General features: G+C 42.4%; 1 protein-coding gene across 7 annotated transcripts in view; it reads right to left on the bottom strand.

Moving 5' to 3' along the window:
• The window catches only part of Mgat5 (alpha-1,6-mannosylglycoprotein 6-beta-N-acetylglucosaminyltransferase), a 321,612-nt gene that overhangs the window by 71,674 nt on the left and 224,734 nt on the right, over positions 1 to 25,204 (bottom strand). For all 7 annotated transcript variants that reach the window (XM_047544029.1, XM_047544030.1, XM_047544028.1 and 4 more), the window contains one exon: positions 17,025 to 17,158. In XM_047544029.1, the coding sequence (XP_047399985.1) occupies positions 17,025 to 17,158 (134 nt within the window). The remainder of the gene's footprint in view (positions 1 to 17,024; positions 17,159 to 25,204) is intronic.

Here is a 25,204-nt window from a genome sequence, read left to right as displayed (position 1 = left end):
TAAGAATAAGAAAATAAAAAGACAATGATTTAGGGTGAATTCTCTCTATATAAACTCCACTAAATGATCTACGTGAACTCTAATAAATAATCCAAATGTTTTAAAAAAGAGGAAAAGGATGGAAGGAAAAGGAGAAGAGATAGAGGGGAAAGAAATGGGAAAGAACAAGAAGACTTTGAACTGACATAACCTCTCCCTGGCTGCAGGTTCAAATTCTGTTTTCTCAGAGCCTAGTTTTCTCCCAGTAAAATGCTACCCTATGGGGCCATTGGGAAGCTCTGCCTTTCTGACAGGATTCACTGTAAGCACGGAGGCCCCATCTGGAGGCCTGGCCAAACCAGCAGGTTTTGAGGATCTGAAACAATCACCGTTGGCCTTGATCAATAGGACTATGCATTGCTCTATTCTATTTCCTGCAGTGGTGCCTTCTGAGTGCCAGGGTCAGCCTGCAGGACCCTCTGGGGCTGCCTCTGAGTCCCACCTCTGTTGACATGACATGGCATGTACCCCTCCTCCCAGCAGTTAGACAAAGGAGGAAAATACCCCAAACCAGCACTGTTAGTTTTCTAGGTCACTTCCCTGCCACCTCCACTCGCTCTACTCTCTCTGCCTCTACTGTCTGTATGAACTGTGACAGAGATAGGGAAATGAGATGGGATTCCCCAGCCACATGATCCTACAATTCATGTCCCCAAACATTTGCTCTCCTTCATCAAAGCCCATTTGGGCTATGTGATGTGCCCTACCACTCAGTTTTAAACTTCCTTTTAAAAATTTCCCCGTTTTTCACTCATCCAGGTCAGTATTTCTAGCTCTCCAAGCTCCCTGAGGGCAGAGATATATTTGCAAATCCCAATATGCAAAGAGACTCCTTATCAATGACAAGTCATGATGTATATAATGAAAATAGAAAATCTTTAGAATAAGGTTTTATTTTCACTTATTTTGGAATAAAGGCAAGTTAGGTGTAACCCATCTTAGTTACACTAGTTTGACATGAAGGATCTTAAATCTTCCTATTGAATCCTAGAGGACTTCTCCTTGAAATCTGTCCCATGCCATCAGGGATGTATTCATGCTCTTGGGACCTGAGAGGCTGGGACAGGACAAAGAGGAAGAAGCTGCTAGAGAGAATCTACTGTTGTAGTGCAGTGGAGTGGCTTCAGCACATATTTCAATTCAAATCTTGACTACCTGAAGGAACTTAACCCCTAACTTGCCTCAGTTCTTCCACTCAAACCTGGAATTAACAATGGTATTCACTGTAATAGTGAGGGCCTCATATGGCAGGTGGAAAAGTACTGAAATGTAAGCCTTTATCATCATCTCCAAAGGAACTTGATTTAGTCAAAAATGGAATCGAAGGGAGAAGTAAAGACCAGTTAGTTGTAAAAGTGCCAACTGATCAGGGATAACTCCAGGGTCCCCTGGAACTCTACTGTCCCTTGAGGCAGACTAGGACTCTCAATTTATCTAGTCATGGTGTACCTAGAGGACAAACAGACTCATTCAGTAGTCAGGGCTGCACAGCCACAACCAGATTTTATAAGCATATGCTCTGTGTATGTGTGTGTATTATTATTATTATTATTATTATTTTTGGTACCAGCGATTGAACTCAAGGGCACTTAACCACACAGTTGCATTCTCAGACACGCCCCCCACCTTCTTCTTTTTGGTGGTGCTGGGGATTGAACCCAGGGCCTTGTGCATGTAAGGCAAGCACTCTACCAGCTGAGTTATATCCCAACCCCCCTAGTCCTTTTTTTATATTTTATTTAGAGACAGAGTCTTGCTAAGTTAGCTAGGACCTTGCTAAGTTGCTTTGAGACTAGCTTTGAACCTGTGATCCTCTTGCCTTAGCCTCCTGGCATGCACCACCACACTCAGCAACAATTTTTAATTAAGTATAAAATCATACATAGAGGCCAAACATGATTTTAGAAGCACACATACTATTACATTTAAAAATATCTTCTAAATTGGTTCATTATTTCTCGTGATAATACTTCTTATAATTAAATGATGGAATCTGATTCCAACAAATAGCCTTTATTGTAAAGTCCTCTTCTAATTTGTATTTTTTTTTATAAAACTCTATCAACAAGCTCTGTGTTGCAGGACTCATTTAAGGTTCCAATGGCTCTGCATTGCTGCAGCAGGTTCCACAAAGGCAAATCTCATGATTTTAGTTTCTACCAAAAATCACTCCTCAAGTACTTACTAGAGCTGGCCTGGGAAGCCCCCTGGGTACCCATTCATATTAACATAATACTTTGACTTAGCTTTTCTTTCCAAGTAATGGGTAAAACTCCATGCTTTTATTTCCTTCTACTGCCATGACTTTGCTGTATTGGCTGAGTTTCTGAGCATGACTTATGTAGGGACTGTAGGGAACTCGTTTCAAGGCATCCTTTTTAGGTTTGTCTCACCCTCTAGCAGTGCTGATGGGGAAGGAGCATTAGTCACTGGGGAGGAAAGCTAGAGAGCCTCAGGGATTTTTATTCATCAACCAAATGAAGACATTCAAGTCCCTTATACCCCAGGAAGCCTTCCTTGAGTAGAGAGGGTGGTTGTGCCCTTGGCAGTCTCCACGCCTGGTGTCAGGCAGCCTCAGCAGGGCAGAACTGCTGCTGGGAGCTGTCTGGGAATACTGAAGGGAACTCCCTGGCTTCACCACAGTGACCAGCATCTCTGTATCAAACAGTGAGACCACCTCCTGCCTGGAAGACCAACTGCTGCCTGGAAGGGACAAGTACAAGTTGTCACTCTACTTTCAGAAGAATTTGGACAACACCTAGAATGCTTATCCCAAACAGTGTGCTTTAATAATGTTATGTCTAGGGGAAAATACCATAATCAACATGAATTATCTCAGCATTATGATTTGTGCCTGATCACTTTCAGGAGGCCACACCTATCAGATCACAGTAAACTGAGGATTCTCATGGATCCGAGAACGATCTTAACCCTTTCAGAAACAATCTTGCAAGACATTTATGACAACTTTTTCATGAGTCCTCTGGCTTCTTGCAATAGCACTCGTCATCTGGACACCAAGGACCCTTTGGACACTGTTATGGTTTGAATGGGAAATGTCCCCATGTGTTGATGGCTTGGTCTCAAGGCAACAATGTCCAGAGGTGGTACTTTTGGAAAGTAATTGGATCAAAGGGGTTCTGACCTTATCAGTGAATTAATTCACTGATAGCCGAATAGACTACTGGGAGGTGCTATAAACTATAAGCAGGTTGGGCAGGACTGGAGGAAGCACTTCATAAGGAATATGCCCTTGGGGATTATATCTTGTCCCTGACCCCTTATTTCTATATTTCACCATGAGGTGAGTAGCTTTCCTCTACCACACCCTTCTGCAATGATATTTTTGCCTCACCTGTGGGCCCCAAGAAATGAAGCCAGCTATCATGGACTACCCCTGAAGCCAGGAGCCAAAATAAATTTTCCTTCGTTTTTCTCAGGCATTGGTCACAGCAACGAAAAGCTCACACAATCACTGTGTAAGATGCTGTTGCCTCCTCCTCCTTGGAGTATGGCTCTGGACACCTGGATTCAGTCAATGACTTCTGTCCATGGGCGGCCGCTGCTCCTCTCAATCCTTGCTCTGAGCAGCTTCTTTCCCCATCCCTCAACACCATTGTTCCCATAATCAGCTGCCAAACTGTTAGGGTTGGAGTAATAGTAAAAAGCCTGCAGGCAAATTACAACCACAACAGCTGTGTTTACTAAGAGCTATGCATGAACTTGTCCCAGCACCACTAGAGCAGGGGACGGCAATTCGGAACCTTCCAAAAGCACCCCACCTTCAGGATGCTTGCTGGCTGCGTGAGCATCCTGCTTCCTAAGCCAATTCTGGGCATTTGGAAGAGATTCTCTGCTGAACCAGGGGCCGCTTTTCACCCACAACACTTTGGTGTTTCTTCTCACAGCTGCAGGAATTTGCACTTGGCTATTTATGCCGCTGTGAGGGCTGGCAGTCAAGGCTGCCAGTCAGGCATAGAGCAGGCAACTGCTTGCGGACTGTTGGTTCTCATGAGGGGAGAACCAAGATGACTAATCTCTACCCCCAGGCCTGAACTGCCCCACTAACCACCTGCAACAAAGCCTAAAAGTCTACCATTCACCATTCAAAGCTTTGGACCACACACGACCTTTCCTTTTGTCACAGCAAAAGGAATGACATCGAGAAGACTAACACCTATCCACGCCTCGAGGTGGACTGTTTCTTCTAAATATCTCTGAGGCTTCATTTTATCACCTGTAAAACTGACATATGCTTCATGAGACTACTAGGAAGTACTCTGTACCCTCATAAACTGTTTTCTGAGTTCTTAGGTTAAAAGGCAGGCATTCTTGAGAGATTTCACTTGAATCTGTATCAGCTCTTTGCACCCTTACAGAGATTACTTAGGTGATGGGCTGTTGCCATGGCAACAAGGGCACAAGTCCTAGAATAGGCCAGGCAGCTGGTCAGTTGTTCTGGACAACAAAGTCCAGGAGCACAGGGTATAGTCTTGGTCAAATAGGGGCATAGGGCATAGCAGTGTCTCCCACAGCATGGGACACATCACACAAGAAGAGGACATGATTAAGGTTTCTCTGATCAAATAATTGGTGGCTACCTAGTACAGTGATTCCCAGATTTGCCTATGGAGCATCTGTTGAACACAGGCTCCCAGGTCCCCTCTGAGGAGATTCTACTAGAGGATGCTGAGCAGGTGACCTGGTGTCTAGATTTCTAAGTTATTCCTAAGTGATACTAGGGATCAGTTTTTTTTTTTTTCCCCCCAAACACTGGCTAAGTTTCTAAGAATGAACTTAAGCTTTCCTGTCTTTCCCTGGCACATAGGCTAGAAACCTCAGCAAAAGCTCCTAAGGGCCATGTGGGGTTCCTGCCTGGACCTATGACTGGGCTACTGCTTCAAGTTGGAACCTTGGGGACTCCATCTGTTGGGTTCTAAGGAGGGAATTTCACTCACAGGTGGCAAGGTCTGAAGACTTCATTACATTAGAAAAGAATAGTGAGCCAATAGGCTCCAAGTCCCAGAAGGCGTGTAGAATGCCAGGCATTCCTCTCATATGTCCTAAGTTCCATCCCAAAGAAGGAAAGTGAGTCCCTTTCACAGCCCAGTTTAGCAGCAGAAGTCAGCACAGCCCTGTCCTGTCCACAGAGCTGTCCTGTCCACTGGATCGTGCTCATGGGCTGGTTCTGACAAGAAGAAAACACTTATTGTCTATCACATAGAGTTCAAGAATCTGGGGTTTCTACTGGAGCTCCACATTGAAAGAAGGGCCCTGTTTTTCCTCCCTACACAAGCTCAGTCCTCAAAACTGGACAGATTTCTAAACAATTCATCAAAAGGAAGACTTGGTGGTGATGAATCATGGGATTCATCACTCCACAGCCTGGGTGGTTCTGCCAACACGGCAGCCAGATACCACACAAGGAAAGGAAGGAATCAAGGTTTTTCTGATCTAGGAAACTTGGTAGCCACCTAGCACCAATTCAAATTTCCTCCTGTAACTTCACCCTCTTCAGAGGAAACCTACTCCCTCTCAGTGGACTGAATTAAAAGGTGGTTCTTCTAGGCCTCCCCAGCACAAATCTCACAAATACTTCTGGGGATCAAATGGGTCCTGCACAGAGGTGGCCTCAGAAGGACCATCATCCTTGGGAGGAACAAACCGCCACCCACATGTGGGAACAGTCACCACTCATTCCAAACCATGGGCATATAAGGCATACAAGTTCAATTTGCCACATCAACTAAAATTTCAAAAGAAGCAGGGAATTCTAACGGTTCAGATGAACTGCCCAAATGGAAAATTTACCATTTAAAAAATATCGTGCTTGCTGAACAAAAATATCTGTGAGCAGGATTCAGCCCAGCACTCCCAAGTTTCCTCTGCTGCTTCAGGCACACAGCAGTGTCCTGATGAAGTACAGTGCAGGCAATATGATTTTCTTGACTCTGTCAGCCTGTGGTCAAGCTTCCTCTGGGATTGTTCCCTCCTATTTTCTGCCCTTACTCCCCACCCCCACATTCTACAGAGACCTTATAAGATATATACCACGGCATCCCTTGGCATTAATGGTACTTCTCAGAAGCCCTGCCAGTGCTCCTTCAGGCAACAGAAGCAGGGGCTTACTGGCCTCCCAGGTGACCCACCTTATCATGGATGGCACTGATAGTTGAGTTATGCCTTGTCTGATACTCCTAGAAAGTTCATCAAGTTCACTTGCACCCTATTTCTGTCCCTTTGCAGGTCAGATGGAGCATATCCGATTCCTTACAATTCACCACCCTTTCAGATCCCATCTACTCCATCCAAGTTCTTTTTCTTCTAGGCAAAACAGCAAACTTCAATCTATCTTCATACAGCAGGGTTATGAGTCTCTCTACATTTAACTTCTTCCAATTATAAGTGCTCTAATTTACCAAATCATATTGCTAGCAGAAAAAAAACTAATAGACATTAATGAATACAAGGCATTGTTATAAAAACTTCAGACAATCATGAGCCACATAACAACAATTGGTCAATGAGAGACCACACACACAACCAGAGGCCCAAGATTATATCCCCAGTGACGTTGGCATTGCCTTAGTTTGTGTAACTATGATGTTCACATGACAAAAAAATCACCCAATGATCTATTCTCAGAGCATATTCCTGAGGTTAAGGGATATACAACTGTATTTATTAACTCATGATCTTTCTGAGAACTCTCAAGTGGGTTCTATCATTACCACCCATTCTATAGGCGAGAGAAGAGAAAGAGAATAAAGGACCTGTCTAATCAGTGTAATGCCAGCACTGAATCTGACCAGTCTGGCTTCACAATCCCAGTTGGTAGCACACCAAGTCTCCAGGTGGGCTCAACAGTGCAGAGACAGGCAGGAGATCAATACCCTAAGAGTTAGCAGGGATGGGCACCATGGTTAATGCTCTCAGATGGATAGGGAATAAAGATCCCCTTCATTCTGTCACAGCTCAACTAACAGCCCATGATCAATTCTTGGCAGGCCCCACCCTGTTGACCCACAGGAGCTTACGGTCAATGAATCCGTTAAGTCTCTTTTACACTCCTGGATGCTAAGTCACAGCAAGCCCATCCTTTCCTCTGACTCTGGGACTGGCCTGAAATTATCCTCCCCTTGCCCCCTCCCCCAGGTGCTTGTCTGGCTCTGCCCTATTTCTGATGGCCCATGAAGTTTTCTTGTAGGCTACCTCCTCCTTGCCCTTGCTGTTGAAAGAATGAGAGAAGGCCAAGGAGGAGTTTAGATTATAGAAACATGGAACTCTGGGGATCTGAACAAGAACATCTAGTGCTCTAACTTATTTTACAGATAAGGAAAGTGAGATCTAGAGGGCAAATGACTGCCAAGGTTTGCCAGCCAGTGAGTGGTACAGCTGAAATTAGAACCAGGGAGTCTGTTCCCACCTGCGGCTCCTCCCACCACTCAGACTGTCTGCGATTAGCACCTCCAGGCTGAAATAGGGGTACCACGGGGAGAACATTCTCTCTGACAGCCAACAAGGAAACCTCTGAGAGTTTAATATGATAGCAGAAAGCTTGCTGAAACAGGGAATCAACCATAGGAAAGTGAGACAGAAAAAGCTGGTCTGGGTCCTCTGAGCTCCATTCATTCCTGCATGAGAAGGATCTTCAAACAGTCACATGCCTATGATGGAAGCCTCACGGGGTTAAGTTACAATCAGCACACAGCCAATACTATTTGAAAAATCTGTACGCCTCCCGGGCTGCAGCCTTGGAACCTTAAAAGCTAACAATTCATTTTCGACGTTCCCTACACATTTGATCTCTCCTTAGTTCCTCCCCCACCTACAAACTGGAATTTGAATTTTGGGAAAAGGCTCAACATTTCTGTACTTTATCAAGTGTCAGGCACAAAAGGGGCATAAGTGACTGCTGTCCTTGAAGAGATACCTTCTCCACTGACACCTTGAACTCCTTCCAGTGTCTTCCAAGTACAGTCATCCAGGGACCGTGACTGGGTCTTTCTGATTGACTTGTCCCCCAAGGGAAATAAAATGGAGATGATGCTTGATCTTCTAAAGTTCTGGTTGCAACCAGAACCAGGATCTATGATGATGTTATACTCTTTAGCAAGTCCAACAAAACCAATTCCTACTTAGTTCTTTCAAAATAATAGGTCAAAATGACGTAAGGAGGGTTTAAACTTATCTGGTGTATCTCCACATTATCTTGCAAAAATAAATCTGGCTGAAGACATTAAAGAGCAAACAGGATGATGAGGTTTAACCTACTTACAAAGAAGTGTTCTTTTCAAGGATTTCAGTATGTTCTTTAATTACGAAGGTCTTTGGCAGTTCATTAAAACAATGCACTAAGAGCAGTTAATTCCTACTATGAAATCAGACTGCATTTCTCCAAACAACTCCCATTTCCAATTTTGCATTAATTTAAACTAAGCCCAAGTCAACCAAATTAGTGAGCTAGATAATTACATAGTTTTCAGAATGGGATTCTATCTCAGACTCAGAGGTCACCTCATCTAGAGACTTAATTTTGGATGTTTAAAGCAGTAAAATCCTTTCCCCAATGAAGTCTTTTTTAAAATTAAAAAAAAATTTTTTGGTACTGGGGATTGAACCCAGGGGTGCTTTGCCACTGAGCTCCATTCCCAGCCCTTCTTAATTTTTATTCTGAGACAAGGTCTCAGTAAGTTGCCCAGGCTAGTCCTGAACTTGGGATCCTCCTGCCTCATCCTCCTGTTGCTGGGATTACAGGCATGCGCCACCACACCCAGCTCCCCACTAAAATCTTCTGGTAAATCCAAATCTATGCAATAGATAATCAGTTTCTCTGATAGGTTGGATCTGTACTAGGAGGTTGCCCTGGACTTCCTGAAGTAGCTGGATCCCAGGGCTCCAAAGAGCAAGGTAAATAATTACTCATCTGAGCCAGGGGTCAGCAAACTTTTTCTGCATAGGGCCAAATAACAAATAATTTAGGCTCTGTGGGAACACATGAGTTCTCTGTCACATATTATGTTGTTTATTTATTTATTTATTTTTTTAACAATCTTCAAAATGTAGAAAACATTCTTAGCTCTTGCATGTTGTACAAAAACAGGCCACATACAGAATTTGGTCCATAGGCTACTATTTGCTAACTTTCATTATTTTTAATAGCTTTACTGAGGTAATTGACATATAATAGGCTGCACATGTAGTGTACAATGTCATAAATGTTGATATACATACACCATGAAACCATACCTAAGACAATGAACATACCCATCTCTCCCTCTTGCTCCATCACCAGCAACCACTGATCTGTTTTCTGTCACTGTGGATTGGTTTGCATTTTCTAGAGTTTTACATGAATAAAATCATACAGCATGAATATGTGCTTTTAATTATTTTGAAATTAAAATACTGTTGCATATGTCAATAATTCAAGTCCTTTTGTTTGTTTATTTATATTTTTACCAATACCTTAATTTGTACAAGGGAGGAAACTGAGGCTGGAGTTGCCTGCTCCAAATCACACTTGACAGGAGAATTGGCCCAGAGCCCAGCCTCCAACCTCCCTGTTGAGCATCCTTTTCCCATGCTGCCTCACTGTCAACCTCTCCCTCTGATCCTCAAGGTTCTACAAGCCTCTATCCATAGAATTTGCATGAATATAGCTCCCCTCCTTCCTTCAAACCCCCTCTCCTGCTCTCCCTTGGGCCACCAAAAAATACAGGGAAATGCCTAATACAAAAAGCATTTCAAGTCATATCCGAGGTTTCCCAGATAAATCAATATTTCAGTTAAATCAAAGGGAGAGTCATTTGGTTCTCAAGCAGTTACTGAATGCCTATCACTTTCAGGTGGTACTAGGTGAGCAAAACAGATTCCTGTCCTCATAGAACTTATATTCTAATAAGGAAGGAGAGATCAACAATGAAAGATAAATGCTTCAACATATACATAGAAATGAAAGGGTGCTGTGATATGGAGGGAAGGAGTGACATCTGATGACAGTACATGTGGGGCAGGGAAGTCCCAGAGATAAGGCTGGGGTGAGCCAGGGCAGGTAGCACCTATCAGAGGGCTCAACAGGCCCCCTTGGTGGAGGGAGAGGTGTGTGGGGTGCACAAGGCCACAGGCAGGGAGCAGGGGGAGCAGTAGGTGCAGAGCAGGTGTGGCCAGCTACTTAATGCCATGCAGGGAGCCTTGCCAAACCCACTGAGACTGGATTTCAGTGTAAAAGCAATGTGTTCGAAGTTTAAAATGAAGCCTTTGGAGTCTAGGCAGAGGAGTAACATGATCCAATTTACATTTTTAAAAAGATCACTTTGGCTGCTGTGTATGAAGAATGGATTAGAAAAGGGCAGAAGGGAGAGACAAGTTGTGTCACATTTCTGAAAGCTCTTCTGCCCCATTTCAGAGGCCAGGAGGGAAAGGAAGTGCCACTGGAGGGGAAGCTTTATAACCACAAAATATAGATTTTTTAAAAAAAAATTCTCCAAATTCAGGTGAGACTTGGTGGCTTTGGTTATTACAGGGCAGGCTAGGACAAGCCACGCCCTGGGATCTGCAGTCAGCAAAGATTTGAATTTTTCAAATTAAGGTGTATTTATTCTGCAGAATTGGCTGCAAGGCTATTTTGACTTGACCACCCCCATGGTGAGCAACCAGGAACAATTATGTTTTATGTCAATATTTGCCATGACCTCCTACTGTACACTTAGATCATGCATGGAGACTTCCTTCCAGTCCGGGAATCTTGCTCTAAACACAGAATCACCACTCTGCAGGGCAGGGTAGAAGAGTAGCTCCATCCAGTCAGTAGCAACAAGGAGTCACATCTTCAAGGAGGAGGGCAGGACCTGGCCCTGGCTTTGCCCCAGTGTGTGCTATGGAATGGTAGCAATGTCACCCCATCTACTTGAGTCAGTTTCTTGTCCATAAACAGAATGTTTAAGTTTAACCAGCTGCTCTGGTTTCCTCAAAAGGCATCAGTGTGTATACCAAAGTAATGCATGTTGAAGGACTCAAGATACCCCACAATTTTTTTTCCATTGTTGGGGACTGAACCCAGAGCCTTGCTCATGCTAAGCACATGCTCCACCATTGAGCTACACCCCCATTTCAAAGCCCTCTTGTACTATCAATGCCTTCCAGCTTGTGCTGAATGCCTAGGAAGAGGGGCCAAGGTTCAGTGCCTGGGGCTGTGTCTTTAGAATAACCTGACTTTTCATAAAGTCACACTTCATTTTTGCATATACTTCTTAACCATCAACATGGTCAAGAATTCTGAAAAAGCTAAAGGAACCTCTGCATTCCATGCCAGGGATTGTTGGCCAAATGTGTCCCCTGAGAATTTAGGTTAACTTGGGACATGGCCTAGCTCAGAGGTTAGCAAACTGTTGTGGAAAGGGTCAGACAATAAATACTGTTGGTTCTGTAGGTCACACAGGCTTTGTCACAATTACTCAACTCTACAATTTTTGTGCAAAATCAGCCTTAGACAAAATGGCTGTGGCTGTGTTTCAAAAAATGTTATTTACAAAAACAGATTATGGGCTAGATTTGGCTCATGGGTTAGAGTTTGCCAACCACTGACATAGTGTAAAAATTGGAATCTGAATATCTTTGGGCAGGCTTATATTTGCAAGTTCTTTGCAGGCTTGATTCCCATAGTAGTGTTTCCTATGTGGCCTCCAAATGACATTAACAATAGCAGTATTTGTTTAGACTATGTGCACTGAGCCCTATTCTAAGAAACTGATATATATTAACTCATTTAATGATCATGGAAACCCTATGATGATCAGCATGAAAAATGAGGCCAAGAGTGGTTAAGTAACTTGTCTAAAATCAGGCAGCTGGTGGCAGAGCCAGGAACCCAGTCCTCCTCTCTAGCTTTCAGTCTGTGTTCTTGATCACCATGCTACACTATCATGCACATGATTATACAAACTAGGACAGCAGAGCACAGTGGACACAGTGTGCCTTTCACCTCTGAGAGTCCACCACCTACCACAGGCTCACCCCATTCTAAGGGTCAGGCAGCAGGGACTAGAAGTAGCAAGGTTTGGAAATGTGCTTATGAGAAGTGAGATTGGGGATAACTGGAATCAGTCATGCTGTGTTAAGAGCAGTCAAAAAATGACATAAGTGATGGTAGCCTGATTAGCATAGCAGAAAGGTACTGGTAAGGCAAAAAGAGGAAGTATGTATTCATTGATTGGTCAGCTACTTAAGGCCAAGCACTCTACAGGATCCCAAGCACTCCAGACCTTCCTACTCAAAGTGGGCTTTGACAACAGCACATCCATGTCACCTGTGTGTTCCTGAGAACGCAGGGTCTTGGTCTTACTCTGAAGGTCTGTTAATCAGAACCTGAATTTCATCAAGATTCCAGGTGATCTATGTACTATTAGATGGAGAAGCCCTCCTCTGCATTATAGTTGTTACTGACCCATTTTACAGATCAAAAAGGTTAAGAACTTCACATACTGATAAGTTGTTTGAGTCTGAACACCATCTTGTGACTTGGAGGCTGTGCTGGTTCTCCCTACATGGTCAAAGCAAGGCCTCCAGAATGTTTGCTTTAGCAGCAATCACGTATTAGTAAGTAATAAGAACATCATGATGGGATAATGAATATGTAAAACACTGACCCTGCCTCATGGTCTGAAGGCTCAGTTAAGCTCAGAATACTATTTTTAAAGAAAAATAGAAATTAAAGTAATACATTTAAGCAAGACTTCAATTAATATTAATTCCTGTATCCTGAAAATCATGTATTTTCAAAAATTTTTGACTAATTTTTCATCAGGTGACTAAAATTACCTGATGACTTCAGGTAACAGAATGTTGGAGGTCTTTGAATATGGCCAGCTGGACAGAAAATGCTTGTTCTAGGCACATTTCTGGGCTAGCCAGAGTTACTGCTCAGACTGTCCCAGAAGAAGAGACCCAGAACCCAGAGCTGTGTGTTCACTAGTTAAGAAGAGACTTGCACTTTGGATTAGGTGTAATTACTCTCATTTGATGCTCAGTGTCTTAAGAAGAGATGCTTCCCATGTTGGTGCCTCTAGGATTCTAGTCTGATAACAAGTTATCTTCTTTTCTCCTACCCACCTTTCTATCAAGTACATAACATCAGGACAAGATCACTGGGAACCTCAGTTATGACAGGGACAGGAGTGTGTGTGTCTGTGGAGGGAGGTTGCTCCTTGGCCTTGGTATTTAATATACTGGGCTTCTGCATAGGCATTTGGAATATAGGAAGACCTATATAATTTAATAGTTATCTTTGATATGACTAAAAAGAACAGAAAGTGCTTGGCTACTGAAAGAGAACAAAACATTAGAAAGGCATACATCATGTGGAAAAAGAAAGTTGCCAGAAACTCTGGCAGCTACCTCCTCTTATCATAGGCTTCAGGGGTCGTATCTGTCTGCCTGCCTCTCCAAAGCACCCTATTCTCCCACAGTGGAGACTTTCCTCCCGAGGGTGGTCTCGTCACCCTCTTGGCAGCACCCTCTCCTTTCAGAGTTGGTCATTTCTTCCTCATCTGGAGTCCTGGAAGGTGTTTCTGCCTTGGTCTCACAACTTCAGCCAGGTACATCCTTTAGATTTCTGTTCCCATGACCTCCTGTCACTGTTGTTCTGATTCTAACACCAACCAAAGAATCTCATTGGCTTGGCTCAGTTTTCTGAGGCAGAATCACGATTCCAAACACCAGTGAGCTGGACTTCCTGGGTTACAGGATAACTGGCAGGTGCAATCAGACTCAGCTGGAAGGGAGTCGCGTGGTGGCATTTCACTCCCAAGTGCCTGGGTGGATGTGGAGATGCCCTCAAAAGAGAGGGTGGTGTGAGAGTGAGGCAGGTATCTTCAGAATTCAGAGTTCTAGAAGGGTATTTAAAAAATCATCTGGTCCACACTGTGTCCTCCCCCACCTCAAATCCTAAACCTTCCAGGACTGACAGAAGTCACTTCCTTTCTAGAAGATCTCTGAGGCAAAGCGGGTGCAGGACGGAGAAAAACATTTACAAAGCCTCCCACTCACTAAAACTGGGGTTGAACGCCGCTTTGGCAATGTGGTTGGAATAACATCTTGCTTAAAAGGCACATCTGTTTTCTGTGTATATTCACGAAATACTTTGGAATGGGGATATCTTGAGAAAAAAACGAAAGTCTCACATGTTTATTCTGTGTTCAAAAATTGAAGAGGATGTCTTGAATGCATATGAAGATTTCAAAGTATTTTCATCTTTTGGGGGCTTTTCTTGGAACAGAATGCTGGAATGATGTCATAAAATTGAAACATCATCTGGATTTGGGGTATTCAGGAAAAGGTGAATGTAGACACAGTGTCACTAAACCATTTGTAATCCTTGGGTGGCAATGGTATGTAGAAGATTGGGTCACCTGCATAGTTTTAACACATTAAAACACAGAGGAATTTCTAAATTACATCTCTAATAACTTAAGCAACATAGTTAACACTTCTGGGATTCTGACTGGCATCAAAGACATTGTGGTTTTAGTGGTCGTATTAGTTTATCCAAAACAGGCAACCAAAAAGCTTTCACTACCAAACTATTGTCTTGCTTTTCTAGGAAATAGACAACGCTGCCAGAGGCACCCAGAAGGGGGCTGCATTTGGTTCCAAAACAGAAGTGATATAATTTCAAGGTCAAGCCCGCTCAGACATGCAAGCTATTTTCTCCGAGCAGCTGCAGAGGGGAGAAGAGAGTTGCACCCTTTAAGAGCCTAGGAGTTCCTAAAGTCAGTGCTGTGATCCATCCATACCACAACCATGCTGCAAATGAGAACACCCAACATGCCTTTTTAACCCAAGTTAATCTGAAAATCACCCCAAAAATGCATCATCAACATGGGGCACATTTTGATACAGGAGACACAAAGATGTATAAATGAATGGGAACATCTCAGCCAACTGAAACCTAGATTGATTTTGATTTTATTCTACTTGAGAGGAGAAAGTGTGGAATATGGGTTGAGTATCTCTCATCTGAAAGACTTGAAATTGAAAGTGTTTGAATTTAGATTTTTTTGTTTTTTTCAGATTTTGGAATATCTGCACATACATGATGAAGCATCTTGAAGATGGACCCAAATCTAAACAACAAATTCATTTTTGTTTCATATACACCTCGTACATGCAGCTTGAAGGTAATTTTATAAATGTTTTTAGTGCACATGAGTTTTGACGGTGACCCAATCACAGGAGGTCAGGTATAGAATCTTTAACACCTTGTAGCATCATGTCAGAACTCAAAAAGCATTCTGGATTCCAAATTTTTGGATTGGGGATGTTCAACTTATAATTTACATTGAAAATAATTCTTATTTACTAGTCAGGGCCCTGCAGTCCTGGAACTACAGCTATTTTATGCTAGATAATTCTCTGTACATTGCAGGATGTTTACAGCTCCCTGGCCTCCATCCACTAGATTCTATAGAACTGCAGCCCAGATGTGACAATCAAAATTATCTCCAAATATTGCCAAATATCCCCCTGGTGGGGGCCTGGGGGGAGAGGTGGAAAAAAAACTGTCCCCATTTAGGAACTACTATACTAAACAAAGACACAATATTGTTGTTTATAACAAATACCCTTATCTGGAATTAAATCAGCATCCCTCAAAACAGGCCAAGCTCATTGTCCCTTTGCAGTAGTTAACGCTGCAGAGCTGAGGGGTGGGACACTGCCTTTCCTTTTCTGAACATGAGTCAGAAAAGCAGTTACAAGCAACTTGTCATCCTGCATACCAGCTGTGTTCCCTCAGCTGCAGGATTTCTGACTTCCTCGATAGCAGAGACATGATAACATGAAATCACAATTTATGATCATTCAGTAAAGGGCTTTACTCTGACATCTAAGAAGAATCATGTTTTAAAGTTCTGGAGATTTCTGCCCTATACAAACATTCCTCAAAATTATGACATTTGTCTTCTGAGGCTAATTTGCCATATAAAAGAATCCGCACTGCCTGTCATCGGGTCACTCCCCGTCTGGTTCCTCTATTGTACCTGCCTCAGGTGTACACTGGAAATCATCTCAGAAGGGCAGGGATGCCCTCTGGGGCCCAACAACTGGTTGCTTTTGGGACACCTGGTTCAGCATGTGCAGAGCTCTGTTTCATCCCACCTCCCTGAGCAAGCTGCCTACCATCAGCCCCAGGAGGTATTCCTTTCCAGGGTAGGTGTGAACTGACTATAATCAAAGATCGTGAGGCTGCCTCATTCCCCAGGAAAGGGAGCTGCCTCCCTTTACTGTTTCTCATATATAGAGGCAAAGACTCACTTGGCAAAGGGTCTCTGTGCAGACCCTTTCAGAAAGACTTCTGAACCCCACGGTGCCCTTGTTCTCAGAAATAAGTATCATTTTCCCTCCAGATCCATAGGAGACTGGTGACGGGATACCCAAGAATACCAAAATCTGAGGACGCTTAAGTACCTTATATAAAATAGCACAGTATTTGCATAGAATCTACATACTTCCTTCCATACACTATAAATCATCTTCACACTACTTAAAATACCTAATAATATGTAAATGCTATGTAAATACTTGTTGTTCTGTATTGTTAAGAGAAGAATGACAAGAAAAATGTCTATGTTCAGTACAGACACATTTTTTTTTTTTTCCAGAATACACTCAATCTGTAGTTGGTTGAGTGTGTGGATGTGGAAACCTTGGATACTGACTGGCTGTGAAAGAAGGCACGAGGTGTCACTTTGGACATGTAGAGTTAAAGGGTCTGCTGTACAGCTGCTATAAGGATGGACGATCAACTGAAGCCTTGGTTAGATGCCCAAATGCTCCAGCAACCAACCCCCTGAACATTCTTGTTTACGTCTAAGCAGATCCCTTTAAGCCCTGGGCACTTGGCTTGATTACTCCCTGGATCAAAGTTAAATTAAATTACCCAACAAGCTGCTCTTCAGAGAGAGTGACACGCACACAGGCTGACTCACCTTCCAGAAGCTATCCACTTTGCCATACACAAGGGACTGGTTCTGCCTTTTGATTTCGTTAATGTGGTGGATGTCGCTGGAGTTCAGGTGCTGCTCGACCACAAACCCCAGAAAGCTGTTGTCTGGGGTGTGAGCTGATGTGGAAAGCAAAGGACAGGGCTGTTAGGGTTTGATCAGCAGCAGCAATAGCAGCAGCAGCAGCAGCAGCAGCAATTACAGCTTTAACATAAGCCCTCTCCCCCTTACGCAGATGCTTCCATTTCACCCTGTTCTTCCTCACCTAGGAGGGTGAGGGATTGTCTGTTCCCACATATCCTGGGCAAAACCTTCACTTAGCAATGATTCTCTCCAGGATGGATTAATATGAACCAAATCCTGCTCTTTTTAGGAGAAAATCCATCTGTCTAAAAATCATTAAGCTGTGTTCTCTCCTCATTTTCCCAGCACCAGGCTAGTCTCCCGGCAGACAGGTCCTCCTCCTGGTTTCACCTCTTAATAACCAGAGATCTGTACGGGACAGGGCTGAATTGGGGCTTCTGTTTTCATTTATTTATTTTTCTTGGCAGGGGAGGTATACTGCTTATTAAACCCTGGGGCACATTACCACTGAGCTATCTGCTCAGTCCCTTTTATTGTTTGAGACAGGGTCTCACTAAGTGGCTGAGGCTGGTTTTGAACTTGCAATCCTCATGCCTCAGTCTCCCAAGTTGCTGGGATTATAGGCGTGTGCCACCATGCTCAGGGAATAGGTGGTTCTAAATAGGGTAGGACCTTTACAAAATCTGATCTGACTCCAGCTGACCATCCAGTTGCATAACTGGGGGCAAAAATCAAGCAGTATCACCCAAAACTTTCACCTCCTCTTAGAATTACTGATCAATGTACAGTTCTGTGCTGTACAATGACATTTGGGTCAATAACACACCCCACATATGATGTTGGTCCCATAAGATTATAAGACATAGTGACATCACTGCTATCTTGGTTTTTACATAGTACACCCTGTGATTTTTGCATTAACACCAATTAACCATGATGACACGATAACCTAACAAGGGTACATTTTTCAGAATATACCTCATTAAATGATGAATGACTGTAATTAAGGGGCTACATTGAACAAGTGTATAGACTATACACAGAATATAAGGTAGGGGATAAACCAGTTCAAAAAGTCAACCACCACAAATGTGGAGTGTCCACAGGGTAGACTGTTTCAGAAGTCAGAGAAAAAGGGTTTTCCTGTGGATCTCTCTCTTACCATGGACTCTACAACTTCTTATTTATTTTTGTTTACTTTTTTGCAGTACTGGGGATTGAACCCAGATCCTCCCACACGTTAAGACAACAATCTACCACTGAGCTACATCCTATTTTAATAGCTTTCCTATTTTAACATTTCACCAAGCAGGAAATGGAACCATAGCCTCCCTCCATGTTTGCAACTCATGCCTATAATATTAAAAGGAGTTCCACCAGAAGGCAACAATCAGAAAACAATTCTGCCATGATTAAATAGAGACCCTTCTCCTCTCCTCTACCTCTGTCCTGTTCAGAGACATCTGTTTTTCTGGAGTTGGACCGGCAGAGGCCACACACAGCTATTAAGTGAAGCAACTGCTGTTTGATCTGACCTGAATAGAATGGCTATAAATAACACAAAACCAAATTCCTCCTGGTAATTGAGATGTATCAGAGATTCCCTGCAGATCCCACCACGTCCATTTACAGGTGGGCGGTTAGCAAGTGGGAGAGGTGGACCCCTTTGTGTTGCTCTGGTTTTCTCAGGATGAAGAGCCCTTTCCCAGACAGGAAGGCAGCTCAGAGCCCTTGAAGAAACACAGAGGTAGCCTGCAGCACAGGCCTAGGGATCAGCTGCCCCAAACCCATTCTCAGTGGTCCTGCACGGGGAGGAACAAGGCGCAAGAGGAACACTGGCAGAAAGCCTAGAGCAGTGGAGATGCGCGAGCTGCATAAATACGCGCTGTCACCATCCGGTCTCCCAGGCCTTTGCCTAATGGGGGTGACAGAACGAGGAGATAATAGGGTTGTGACTGGGGAGTTGTGCTCGGTCTGGCCAATCTGTTATTTCATTTCTGTGTTTTTGAACAAGTGCCCAGAGGCAAGGGCAACGACTGCAGTTGGCTGAAAAGTAAATTACTGAATAAATTCTACTGCCAACAAGAGGCAAAGGTTGCCTTTTTTTTTTTTTTTTTTTTTTCTTTTTCCTTCTGAGGAGCTGGGAGGGAAGAGGATTTGAAACAGTATGGGGGAAGGAAAGAAAGCCTGTGTGCATCCTAAATATCATTAAGGCAGTTTATAAAGTTTCTTCCTAGAACTTCTGTTATCCTAGAAGTTTTGAATTAGAATCTGACACTCTGAACTTTGGAACTGTACTCTTTATTTCTAGAAAAAAATATATGGTAAGTAAACTCTATTCTTGAGATACTTCAGTTATCCAGTCCCTATGTAGGCACTTCAAAAAACAAAGAATCTAGTGTGCAAAATACTTAGTAGGTCTTTTTTCATGTTACATTGCAGTAAGGTATAGTCAAAAATGAAAAGAACGTTAAACCACCATATTTACATACATATTATATATGCATACATGTATTTACATATGTATTATATATACATAGTATATAGTACACATACATATATAGTATATGTATAGTACATAGTATATGTATGTATGTATATGTGTGTGTATATGTACATACACATATGGGTGTGCAATACGTGTGTGTATATATGTGTGTGTGTGTACATATGTATAATTTTTTTGTCTAAGTTTTCCCTAGATTATAGGATGGATAGTGGCAGGGAAGGAAAGTAGTAAGTAATCTATTCCAAAGAGGTGTCAGGATGGCAGGCTTTTGCTTTATTGTGACTGTCATCATTTGGTACTAAACCGACTTGAACCCTGCAGGAAAAACAAATGACACACATGAGCTCTCTATATCTTCATCCAAACATTTTCTATCTCAACTCTCCTCTCCCACTGTGAGACATCAACCCGAGGAGCAGCAACCTGCACGCACGGGTGGTTCAGGACCCAGAGGTTTATAAGGGCACCACACACACAATCAGCCAGGCCCTCAGTCTCTTTACAGGGAACACTGAACTTGTTACTGGACACTCAGCCTTGTCAGCATGAGGGTTTGTTAGCTTGGACTCTCCCAGGCAGAGATTCCATGGAACCACAGGCCAGGTGTGGCCTGGTTTTTTTTTTTTTAAGGGAGCTGACCAGCAACTGGGACCTGCTGGTATCATCTGAGGAGTGGACCCCAGCCTCAACACTAGCCTTGCTCACCCTACTTATAATCTACTAAAAGCCACAAGTCCAGGCTGATGCTATCAAGAATGACCTTTCCCTAGAGATCCAACCTCAGTCCAACCTTTTTCTTTTGCTCTGCCGAAAGATGAACACAGAATTTAGTTGTGTTGGGAAGGTTTCAGAGAGTACATATTTACATTTCAAGATAAATCAAAGAAATCCCATCATAAATGAGATGCAGGAAATCCTGTACTTTCAGTAATCAGTACATCCCAGAAGATAAACAAATGGGATTTAAAAACAAAGTTGATATTTGAGTTCTCACTACATCTGAGTTCTGTGCTAAGCATGTTACAGTGAGTCTTTTATTTTATCAAAGAATCCTATAACAGGTTTGTTTAGGTGAGAAAACAGAGAGATACTTAAACTACTCAAGGCTTCAAAGGCTACATGCTAGCAGGGGCAATGCTGGGATTCATAACCAGAATGGCTGGTTCCAACATTCTGAGGCCACTTTCATATAAAGTCTTGTAGTCAAAATATTTTATTTTTTGAACCCTGTGAACTATAGTAGTAAAACATGATCTAAAGGAAAATAATTTGATAAGGTAGAACAAAATACACACAAGACACACATTAAAAAATGCATATATATATATCTATATATAAGTAGATAAATACTTAAGTATATATGTAAATTTATAATGTATATAAGTATGTATGTGTATGTGTATATATGTATATGTACACATGTTGTAATATAGAGCATTATAATTTTGTGAGCAACCTCTGCCATATGTATGTGGGACTAGTATGCTCAACTTTTTACAAACTGGAGGCTAAACATTTATGCGGACTTTAAAATGATTTAAGATAATTTTCTTATTAAGTTTCAGGAGGGCAAATAAGGTTGACAATAATAAATTGTGTATTTCAAAAATGGCTAGCAGAGGGGATTTAAGTTCTTCCAACACAAAGACATAGCAAATGTTTGAGATGATGGACATGCCAGTTCCTCTCATCTGATCGTTATACACACACACCACCCACGTCTCATGTGTGTACCGTTTAAAATATTTAATAAACATGCATACATAAATGTGCACACATGTAAAAAATTTCTATTAGATGAGCTTCACTACCTCACTCAATGACAATCATTATAGAGTGCTCATTCTACAAACCAGGTTATATGTTAGGAATTGAGTGATTACAGAGTTTCTGCCCTTCTGCAGCTTCCTAAGTACTTAATAAATGAAGTACATACCATATCAAGCAGTAATGCTCTTCTTTTAAAATATAATTCCAAATTTTTATTGTCAATTTTATCAAGTTATATTGACCTTTCAAATCCATAAATCTGCAAGTTCTGTTTTTGTCTAACACTAAGTCCCAAACACCTCTAAGAATGTTGCCTTACACCCACACCGCCCAGCTGCTAAGGGCAGAAACCCCACATCACCCTGGGCTCCTTCCTCCACCCTCACAGTCAGTCACCAAGTCCCAGGAATGTTAGCTTCTCAAAATCTATCAACTCATTCTCCTCTCTTAATCTTTTTTAGTTCAGGGCCTCATTGATTTCTGCCAAGACTTCTGCAATAAACAAGCTTTTCTTTCCCCTAAATACAAATGCTTTTATTGACTTTCCTGATTATAACTGAAATATGTCCTCCATGTAAAAACTTTTTTCAGATAACAGAGAAAGTAAAAAGTTACTTATCATCTCACCACCTAGAAATTACCACTGTAAAAGGGCTTTTTTTTTTTCTCTAGGCTTATGGATCTTTCTCATCCTCAAACTAAAATTGGATCCTATTACATCTACTCTTTTCACTTACACAAGGTGCCACAGATAGTGTTCTAGGTAATAATCACAGCTCATCACTGCTGTTGAAGCAGCACAGTATTTGATGCTTGATGTGCCTGAGCTGATCCTGTCACATAAGGGTGCCCTATGGCTCTGGCCTGCCTGCATCCCATGTGGGACTGAACCCATGGGATTCTATTCCTGCAGGTGGCATGGTGCCAGTCCTGACCCCTTCACTCCTGTCACTCTGCATGACTAGTTGGAGCTACTTTTGAAGTCAAGGTCTTTCTGCTATAGTCACAAAGCTGGCAGGGTGGAGGTCTAGAGCTACAGGTGGTCCCCTGTGTGCCCATGTGAGGACAGCCTGCCTGAGAAGGATACCAACCTAAAGAAAGGCAACTCTGAGATACAGAAAGAATAAGAACATGCTCCGAGCCCTGAATTCTGCTCTGCCACAATTCCCTGTGACAAGAACTGACACACCCTTGTGACCAAGCCAGTTTGACAGACAGGCTATCTAATCTACCCTACCATAAGACATTTAGGGTGGTTCCAACTCTTGGCTACTTAAATCAATGGATAGCATATATCCCTGTACCCTCCTGAACTCTGCAGTACATTTTCAAGCGGCTTCTGTATCTGTGACTGTGCCCCTTTCTCAAAGATCTCTACAGCCAATCTACCGTCTTTGTGGCTGGACAGGACTTGTTAAAACATTGTTCAGAAATTTGTGGCAATAGTGTTTCCTGCTGAATATCTTCACATCCCTCAGGATGACACAGGGCCCAGCGTAGCTGTCTTTGCAGTTTTGTTTCTGGCCAGGCTCCCAGTGAAAACTCGGCTCCACGCTGACCCACTTGGGTCATATCTTTCTATCTTATCTCATACTGGCATGTGTCTCACATGCCTATGGTTTCCTCCTCCCTGTAGGTCTCAGCTCACATCACCTCCCAGTGGAGGGACTTCCTGACTCCCCAAGCCAGACTAAGCCCCCTCCTCAGCTCTCTGACACCCTGAAGAGTTAGAGCTCTTATCACTCACTGCTGTCTCCCCTAACGAACTGTATGCTTCCGGAGGACTGTGCTGTGCTTAACATGCTTGACTTCCTAGAGCACAGAGCATAACAGCTATCCAGTAAATATTTTTGTCCAAGTCAATGATGAATGCTTGATTAACTGGTGTGACTTAGCCTCCAGTATCATGCTCTCTGCACACATGCTTCAAAGCCAAGGCCCATTCTGGAGATTAATAATTAGTCATGGTAGCTTGTCACTCTATCCCAGAACCAAGTCCATACTTATATTATAGTTACTTAATAAATATTAACTGATTTATTGACCTATCTATTTATCTAGGCCACAAAGTAGATGTTAGAAAGAAAATAAATCCGAGATACAGACTTAAAATTCTAGCATCATAGGATTCTAAACACTATCCCTTCATTCAAATTCAGCACATTTACCAAGCAATATCAGTAGGTAACAACTTAGGAACTAAAGATACATTAGTGAACAGAAGGCCTGGGTGTCCCTTTGTTGAGCTGGAGAGAGAGACAGTAATAAACAAAGAAAACAACTCAGCTCTGTACAGAAAAGAATATAAACACAATAGACGTTCTGACCAAAACTGAACTCTCATTAAGATGTCATGTTGAGCATCTAAAGGTTCTTTTTTAATGAATGGAGAGAGGATTAACATATAGATTGATGTCAGAATGATGAAAGCAAAGTGTTAACTGTAGGGTGGTAGGTTTCTGGTACACGTTTCTTCTACTTTTTCTTATATATAAAAAATGCTGGGAAGAATACTGGCTGCCATCATGTGCTTAACACTTTGGCCAATTTACAGAAAAAATTTTACATCACAGAAAAAGCTTCCTTGCAAAAAGAAGTTGCATGACACAAGAAATAATCTGGTTTTTAAAGTCACATATAGTGATATTATGCTTCAAATTTAATCCAAACTGATTTTGTTCAAATGGTGATGAGGAAGAAGGCTGGGATGCAGGCGAGGAAAACTATAATGTACGGTTCAGTTGAAAAGATGAGTGCCTGAACTGTTGACAGAAGGCACACCAGAGTGAATTCTTCAAGTGTCAAAAAGCAATTTAGGAGGGAATGGACTCCTTAGAAGAACATCACTCCTGAAGGCTGAGAGTCAGACAGGAGGAGCCGCAAGGTGGATTCTATTACTCACTGATCTGCAGAAGTAAAAGGCAAGAGTCCTCCTGATCTAAGCAAAAGGCCGAAAAGGCGGTTTGAATCACAAATAGCTCCTTTGCTCGTCAAGCCTGAAAGTAAAATTGTGCAAGGAAGCAACTGATGCTTAGCTATGGCCAACAGGTTTACCATTTGCAGGGAAGGGAACCAGCTCATTCTAAAATTCCTGTTTTGCTAGGCAAAATTTTTGTTCCTTAAGTCACCATTCTGATCTAATTATGCAAATAAAAATAGCTATGAGCCCCAAATCCTGACAGGAATTCAGAGTTAGCATGCTATTTAATGACAATGACAATGACAACCACTTTCTACAAAGAAGAGAGTAAGATGAGGTCACTGGCTTCATGAAACCACTGTAATCTTAAATTTGCACAACACTTCTTACCCTTCCCTGCATTATTACATGGACTAAAAATAGGACAGGCATTATCCTTCACTTTAATTTAATTTGATACATAAATGCATTCTGAATGCCTACCACATGCCAGGCAATACTGAGTTTTGGCAATGAATAAAACAGACAAAACCTCAACCATCATATACCTCAGGTGCCAGGGGAGGAGAAAAAAATAATAGTAGGTGAAACGAAAATGCTAGGAGGTAAATAAAGTTATGGAGGAAAATAAAAAGGGGAATGGCGTAGGAAGTTGAAGGAAAAAGGAGTCCCATTTTAAAAGGAGGATCAAGGTAAGTCTCAGCAAAGTGACATCCAAGTTAAAGATGTGAAGAAGAGATGGGGAAGTCTAAGGGAAGAATGTTCCAGAAGATTTAACAGTCATAGCAAAAGTCCTGGAGTAGACTGTGTCTGGCCCACCTAAGAAACTTTAAGGAGCCTAGAGAGAAGGGAGAAGAAGCGTAGTTAGAGGTGAGGTCACAC

Source organism: Sciurus carolinensis, chromosome 3, assembly GCF_902686445.1.
Source record: "Sciurus carolinensis chromosome 3, mSciCar1.2, whole genome shotgun sequence".
Taxonomy (NCBI): Eukaryota; Metazoa; Chordata; class Mammalia; order Rodentia; family Sciuridae; genus Sciurus; species Sciurus carolinensis.
This window is presented reverse-complemented; position numbering and strand designations above follow the sequence as displayed.